Below are 8278 nucleotides of genomic sequence, written 5' to 3'. Positions count from 1 at the left end.
CCCCGCTCCATTTTCTCATTTTCATCTCTGCTTCCTGAGGCATTTCGGCAATTGTAGTACAGAGGAGGAGCAAGTCCCCTCGCGGGCTGCGGCAGAGGAACGGATGGAAAACCACTCTACCCAGAAGCCCGCGCGCCGCCCGAGTCTCCGTTTCCATAGAACTGGCGAGAGAATTACATCAGTGTTTCGGAGAGCGGGGCTAATGGCGCTGAGAAGTAGGCGGGCCTTTCTGGTTTGAAGCCAATGGCGGAGAGGCAAGGCGGGGAGAGGGCGGGCTTGGAGCTGTCACTCACGCTTCGGGTTTTGGGGGAGGGTAGTGAACAGCTTGGAGAGGAGCCGCTGCTGTCGCCGTCGCCACCGGGGTTCGGACGGGCGGGATTGGCCCCCGGTGTCGCCGGGCGGGAGCCCTCGGCTGCCTTCGGAGCCAGGCCAGCGATTGCTCGGTAGAAGCGTGGTATTCGGCCTGGGGATCAGGTCCAGCGTTGGGAGGAGGCTCCATCCTCCTCGCCCCCCCTCTCCGCAGGTTAGGGGGGACCAGCGAGCAAGCGGGCGACAGCCGAGGAACAAAGGTAACGTAGCCCCGGGGAAGATCTCTCTGGCCCCGGTGGCCTCAAGTGGCCGGCGGGGTCGCTCCGTGCAGGCGAGAGCCTTTTGCAGGGGCCATGGGGGGAAAGAGAGAAAGGGGGGAAAGAGCGCTCCTGGTTTGTTGTTTTTCTCCTTGTTGAGGCTGCGGCGGGACTCGCCGATCGCCCCCCTCCCTCCTCTCCCGAATCCGAAATCTTTGGGTCCTTCGGAGGACGGAGCCGGGCAAACGGGGTGGGAGGATACTGGTCCGGGAGCCGCCTTTGGAGGAGGCGAGATGGAGGCACGGCGTCCCTTGTTTCTCCTTCGCTGACCGTCGCCTTCCTGGATTCCTCGATCGCTGACCAGCTCTGAGCAGGGGAGCTGCGGCTGTTGCTTAAACTCCTGCCGCGGAGTCAGCATTTGGGGGGGGGGGGACACGGAGAGAGAGAGACAGCGACATCGAGACAGGTTGCTGGAAGATCTTTCGGGGAGCCGCTTTTCTTTAAACGGTATGGGGAGGAGCCCCCCCTTCCACTCTTCGCTCCTTGTCCTAGTACAATGGAGAAGCCTCCCCTCCCGCAGGGAAGAGAGAGTGTGAGTCTGCATGGACGAGAAAGCGCCTCTCCGTCCTGGCTGGACACCCCGCAACCTGCCTCTCTCGTCTCCCTTATTCAGAGACACCCCCTCCCCACTTTTTGTGGGGGGGGAGGAGGCTGCTAGGAGCCGCTTCCAGAGAGCCGAAGGCGAAGGGCTCGTTCCTCCTCAGGCGGTACCCGGAGAGGGGGAGCGGACGGAGAGGAGGAGGGACGGGGACGGAGGGGGGTGTTAAGAAGCGGTTGTTGTTGTGGCAAGTTTCTCCTCTGACAGAAATGGCGTCAAAGGCAGCGACTGAGGGGGAAGCCGAGCCGCCGTGTGTGAGGCTCCGAGAGGAAGCGGCTGCTGGAGCTGGAGCGGCGAGGTCGCGGTTTGTGGCGGTGGAGAAAAGAGGGGCCTGCGGAGAGGGAATGGGAGAGGCAGGGGGAGTACTTGGGGGGGCGGTGGGGGAAGAAGCTCGTGCAGAAATGCTCTCCTCGCGGACCGCGGAAAAAGGGGTGGTGCGGTGGCTTAGTGCTTTGTTTTAAATTTCAGGTCCAGCCTCGGCAGCTCAACCTCTTTCGGGTTTTTCTACTGCAGACTGAGTTCATCATGAAGGTAAAGCACTAATGGGGCGGGCGGCGGGGCGGGTGAGGAACCGGCGGAGGGTTATGTCTGCCTCGGTGTAAGGACTGGAGACGATTCCAGACCTCGACTGCAGGCTGTTTTCTGCCCTCCGGCTTACGTGTGTTGGTTCGGTTTTGGTAAACCCTCCGTGAACTGTGCTGAGAGCATAATATAAATCTGGTATGCTGGAGTTTTTCTGCAACACCCTTTCCGTGGGGATTGAGGACATGTCTGCCTGGGCCAGCCCTTGGTAGTTTGGCGGAGGAATAGGGGGCATCGTAAAGTATGAAGTGCGGCGAGAGGCTCCTCTAAGCAGTTTTATTTACTGTAATCAGTTGGGGTTAAACAATAGATTCAGTTTACTTTTTTTGTACGAGCCCCGTTAAATTGATATTTGTGGGCTGCTTGAAGGGGTATGTTTGGGAGGGAATAGCTGCAGCAAAAAAAAAAAAAATGCTGCAAGATGCAGAAAGAAATTTAAAACAGCCTTTCACTGTTGGATGCAGTAAGTGTTTGCATGACATGTGCCCGTTAACTGAAAGGCACTGACAGCTGGTGGTCAGTGTCTTAAAGAGAATGAGATGGAAAAAAAATATTAATAATGTGTTCCTTATTTTTAAATCTGTGCTGTCCATGAACACAGAACCTGGTGTAGCATATTATCTAAACATCCAGAACAAGCCCCTTATCAAAGGCCAAATCTGGCTTTCAAGGCTTTACAAACCTGTTAGAGGCACTTACTGAATAACTGAAAATGGAATATTGCACAGTACTTGAATAATAAGTACTGCCTACTATATTTGTTATTAAATATTGTAAGCTACTTCCTCTGTTGAGTAAGGACTTTCTTGAGGGATGTGGAAAGCTACATCCGTTGTGCTAGAAACACTGACTTAAAATCAAATGTTTCATACAATTTAAATTGGAAATAAGCTCCATGGCTGTCTTCTCTTGATAAAATAGTTGTTTTCAGAGAATTGGTGAGTTTTATCCATATATATATATATATATACATTAAGATTGTTTTGATAGTGAAAGAATAGTCTTTTTAGTCTAGAGATTATTTGTTTTAGAAATATGCAGCACTCACTCTTCTTTATGTATGGAAGTCTTATGTAGGATGAAAGATTCATGATCAGATATTATCATTATAGCAAGCCATGCAGTTCTGAAGTATGGAACTATGCAGTTTGTGTGTTGTTGAAAATGTAAGAAATGCAGTGCAGTCTTCACTCTGTAACAACTTTAAACCCTGTCTGTGTTAAATATAAACACTTTCGAAAGTGCTGAGTGCTTTTTTTCAGTTTCTTAGGATATGTGTGTAAAATGAAAGTTACAGTGTATTTCATACTTCAGAAATGGATATAGTCAGGCATTTAGCATTTTAGTCCCATAACATTATAGTTTGGGTCATATCAATCTTGGCACAGCCTGATTCTGTACAAGCTTACTCTCTCTGTAGTGGCCAATGCTTTTAGCATCTAAAAACTTGTCTGGAATATATATGTTTACTCGGAAGTGTATCACTGTGTTCAGCAGAGCTTAATCCCAAATAAAAGTTCATAGAATTGGTTTGAAAGGGTTGAAATAAAATAGATCACTCTGTTATAAAGAGGTTCAGATATTATTTAAAAAGAAATCATGACGGAAACCTACTTTTTGGGAAATGCCCACTTTGCTTCCTCCCAGATTCTCATATGAGTTACTTAAGAGATTGAAGTAACTTCTGCCCTTTTGTGAAAGTATAGTTTGGCTAAAACAAAAGGGTGCAAACTTTTGCCACTCCATAGAGAGGACTAGCTGACAAAAGAAAACATCCTCAGTGCCGTATGGCTTTGGTTGCTGACAGCTGTAGTATAGGAGAGAGAATAGTTCGTTCATTCAGTATGCTCTGGCAGCATTGAATTCTGCATATCCTGCTTCAGACCTCATTCTGTTGCATGTCAGAGCTTTGATTAATAGTTGTGATACATGTGCACAGAAGGAAAAATTAAGAGCTGGCTAGTCAGGAGCTCACCCCGTAGCATGGTTAGTGCTGTGACTCATCTCCTTTTTGCCCTGTACGGTGGAAGAAGTTGCCAGGCTCTGTGTTATATACCCTCTAGTACCTTTTCTTCTGTTTCACTGTGTCACAATTTAACAGTCTGCCTTTTATTTGCAAATGGCTAGCGTATTGTTTAAAATTCCAGCTCTAAACTTTGAGAAAAGTACTCATTGTTTCCCTTTATATCATGTTTAAAGAATGTTTTATACAGTACTAGCATACCTTTACTACTGTAAGGGTAACACTAACTAGAGTAATAGGTCAGGAAGCAAGGGTGGTTGTTTTTCTGCTTCTGTTAATTCAATGTTTTGCTAGAATGAATGTGATCTGTAAAGTGATGTTAAAGGTACGGGTAGTGCTTCAGTAGATAAAAGTAAGCAGTGAAATTGAGAGCTTTACAGAGGTACTTCTGAGGAACTGAAATTATTTTTAGAACAATGCCACAAGCTCTGACTGATGGGGCTACTGGCTGTTCCCTTAAGTGAAGGAGGCAGTGTTGTCTTCTTTGGTTCATGTTCAAGGCTATCAGTCTGGAAACTCCCATTTCTGTTCCCAGCTTGCTGTTTTGCTCTTGCTTGAAGTTGCACAAGTGACCTTTCTGTGCTGCAGCCCTTATTGGCAACTTGATGATAAATATAATTTGAGTTGAACACTCTCGGATCTAGACATCGTAAAGTAGGTAAAAATATAGTTTCACATTGCTGCTTATGGCTTATTTAAGTTGCCTTTATTATTAAGATTTATTGATACTGCCTAGGAGCATCTATATGAATTCCAAGATATTAGTCCCTTTGTGTGAATGAATGCATGGTATCAAAACTCATATGTTATAGATTTGTGATCAACTGAAAATCCTGAAACATTGGATGTGCAAATATGTGTTAAATATATCTTTCCCCATTTTAATCACATAGTGCTCTTAATAACTACATATCGATTTGCACAGTGTGCCAGTGGACAGCATGAAAAACAGTAGTAATTTATTTATTATGGGAATTATTATATATTTCCTTTGGCCTTCACAGTATGTATGATGGGAATTATTACACGTTTCCCTCGACTTCACAAATAGCCAATCTTGCAAGATTATAAGTGTACTTCAATAGAACAACTCTTATTGATGAATATATTATATTAACTATCCAATATCAGAGGGAATGCTTGCAACATACATTCCACTATAAGGAGGCATTTGATAGAAGCAGCAGTCTTCAGTCTTTGAGTCAAATTTTTGGAAGGTTTGGATCAGTATATGCAGCTTTCCAGTATAAAAACTAATACAGTATACTGTGAATGGATTGTTGCGTTTCTGATTCCTCCATAAATGTCTGTTGATAGCCATTTGTGCCCCATCTTCTTTTAGAAAATGTTAGGAAATTTCATATGTCTGACATGTGGAAGAGGATGTGTGGCGATGGGAACATTTTTTTTCATATCTGGTGGCAGTGTACAGTATATGCATTCAGACATTCTGGGTTGCAATAATCATAGATATAGATAAAGTCACCAATCAGATAATTAATACAGATTCATATTTGGTCTTATGGTAGTCTGTGGAGATTCCAGGAATATATTGCATAAAGACTTTGTGACAGCTAGGATGGTGGTAGCTAGGATCACAATAACAAAACACTGGAAAGTGATGGGTCTCAATATGATATATCCTTGGTATTGGCAAATTTTGAACCTAGCACTCATGAAAAATTTACACACAGTGTCGAGAAAAGGAACTGCTAGCAATTTCATGCAATATGGGAGTTGCTTATAGACAATCAAGCAGTCTATAAATTTTTAAAATAAAATAAAAATTGGTTACTAACATGGAACATGGATGTGGTCTGCTACTGACATATGAGTCAGCTGTATCAGGAAGCTTTTAATGTGTGATGTTTTGTTGTGTTCTCATATATTCTGTTGAGAGTGGCTGGGGCAACCCAGTCAGATGGGCAGGGTACAATTTCTTTTTAGTAGTAGTAGAAAACAACTTTGGATAATCTGTAAATCTGATGGATAGCACAGTGAATGAATTGATGCATGCTTTATGCTATTGATCCTATTGTTATTGCTGCTTTCTTTTTTATATCTGAAAATAAACACAAATAAATAAAAATAAAACATAAGTGAATAAGGACAAATAGACACGTGCTGTTGCTCTTGTCTTAAAATTTAGTCATTAAAGGTGTGTACACTGGATGTGTGGCACAGGTTGTGTGAAATACTGTATCTTTAATCCTGCTTGTGAAGAGTGTATGTTAACATTTATTTAGTTTATATATACACTCCTCGTTACCAACTCCCTGCTCAATTATTTTTTATTATTATAAAAAAATGACCTCTGCCACCATGCAAATCACTGATGTAATGAATAAGAGAGGCTGTAATTGTTTTCAGTGCTGTCTTTTTGCAATATAATACTATGAAGGAATACCAGCCATTTGTGGTGGTGTTTCTACACAAATAGCCTGAAGAGAAATAGTACTATCATGCATTGGTTGAGAGCTCAATTGTTCTTGCAGACAATGTGCTGTAACCTAGTTAAGAATGTAGTAATGTTTTACTTTTCTTGCCAACTGTGTAGAAGCAAACAGGATTAGAATAGGAATGCTTTTAAGAGTACATACACTACAAGTAAGTTAAGGCAGGCAGGAAGGAAATAGTTATGGGATGTTTATCTCTAGAACTGATTGTTAGGGTATGTAAACAAGTGTTTCTTTAAAGAAATGCTACTTTCATAACCTATCTAACCTGCTATTGCCCTATTTTTTTTCCTTTCCATCCCCTTCCATCTTGCTTACGTAACTCTAATGCAATAACAGAAACAAAATACTTACACAAAGCTATTGTATGCTATTTTATTAGGTCTGTTGCTTTACAAAGAATAATCCAAGAGATCTGCTTTAATTGCAAAACATTGTGATGAAGAAATGTTTGAAATAATTTTGTTTAGTTTGTTTGTTACTAGGAATTCACAAATCTGTTTGTGGTTGCCACCACCACATGCTTTCTTGAGACCAGTGGCAATTGCAGAGAACACATAGAAGGGAAAGTTGTTTGCCCTTGCAGTAGACTTCAGTGGAAGGTACAAACAGTATCTTGACTGCTGTTACCTTATACTGTACAGTGATCCAGTGGAATAAGAAACTACTCCTTTCCTTCATCCTTTGTGGAGAAAGGGAGGTGGGATTCTCTTCTGTATGCTGGGATTATTTAGGAGCTGGTCATTAGCAGCATAGCTTCCAGAAAGATCCCAAGTCCCCCAAGTTCTCTATAGAAGCTCTGCACCTGACAGAAACTCTTTTCCTCCAAGCTGACTTTGGGTGAGGACAGGACCGTCTTAAGTCTATCCAGCGCCGTGGTTCAGAGATCCCTCCGGCGCCACGCCCCCCCCCCCATTCCCAGCCAGAAAGCCGGAGCCGCACGCTGCCCTGGGGACGTGTGTGTGTGCGCACACACACACTTCGTTTGAGCAACTGCGCTTTGTGCACCTCCGAGGCACCGCTCCCCCCGACGCCACCATGCCGTGTCTTCTGCTTCTCACCCACCGTGGGCAGGGCCAGGCACAGCGGGCCGCCGGAGGGGGCGGCCTGACGGGTGGGGACGCTGTCAGCTGTGCTCCACCTGCGCAGCCGAAGCGGCGCTGCCGTCCATGGAGCCCTGGCTGCCGCGCCGAATGGAGGCTTGCGGCCAGCTTCCCCGTAACGGCGCCCACAGCCCGAGAAGAGGCGGGCGAGGGCAGCACTGCTGGTGGGGCTTGAGGGCGGCTCTTCCGGCAGGGAGGAGGCTCCAGGCATGGCACGGCATGGCAGAGGCGCCCTCCAGAACTTCCCGCCATGGCGCCTTGCGCCAGTAGCCTCTATGGCTAAGACGCCCCTGGATGAGGAAATGCGGTGAATTTGCCTTATGAATTTGGTTTTGCTGAAAGTGCGGATATCTGCACTAGAGAGGCAGACAAGAACCTTGTTGACTGTGTACATTAGGATAGGGATCCCCAGTTAGAATTATTTTGCCTTAAATGGTCAAGAAATAGTGGCTGGCCCAAGGTCACCTAGTGAGCTGCATGACTGAGTGGGGATTTGAACCCTAAATTCCCATGTCCTAGTCCAACACACTAACCACTACACGACTCTGGCTTCCTAGAGTATTTCTGCTATGGGGCAGCTATGTAAATTAAGTCGGTAAATAAATATGGGGAAAGCAAAATATCACTTAGAGAAGGATCTGAAATATTTTCTTGGAAGCTTGATTTTGTTTTATTCTGGATTTTTTAATTTGATGTTTTAATGTGTTGTAAACTGCTTTGAGATTTTTTTCCTTAAAACATAGAGTGATGTAGAAATGAATAATAATAATAATAATAATAATAATAATATAAATTTCATTGCAAAAAAATGGTGCTTAGACGAAATGTTGTAGCACCATAACCTAGGTTTAAGATGTGCCATTTGGAGATTAGCTGAGTTTCTAACACTG

The 8278-nt window shown here is 44.6% G+C and overlaps 1 protein-coding gene across 3 annotated transcripts in view; it reads left to right on the top strand.

Annotated features, from left to right (window-relative positions):
• The first annotated feature begins 306 nt into the window (after nt 1–306).
• ARID4B (AT-rich interaction domain 4B) overlaps nt 307–8278 on the top strand; it is an 88199-nt gene continuing 80227 nt past the window's right edge. For 2 of the 3 annotated variants that reach the window (XM_035108414.2, XM_060272856.1), the window contains exons 1-2: nt 307–569; nt 1693–1755. In XM_035108414.2, the coding sequence (XP_034964305.2) occupies nt 1750–1755 (6 nt within the window). In that variant the 5' untranslated portion in view covers nt 307–569; nt 1693–1749. The remainder of the gene's footprint in view (nt 570–1692; nt 1756–8278) is intronic. The other variant, XM_035108413.2, reaches the window with a different exon arrangement.

This window comes from Zootoca vivipara, chromosome 3 (assembly GCF_963506605.1).
Source record: "Zootoca vivipara chromosome 3, rZooViv1.1, whole genome shotgun sequence".
In the NCBI taxonomy this organism is placed as follows: Eukaryota; Metazoa; Chordata; class Lepidosauria; order Squamata; family Lacertidae; genus Zootoca; species Zootoca vivipara.
The sequence above is the reverse complement of the archived record's forward strand: the minus strand, read 5'-3'. Positions and strand labels throughout refer to the sequence as shown.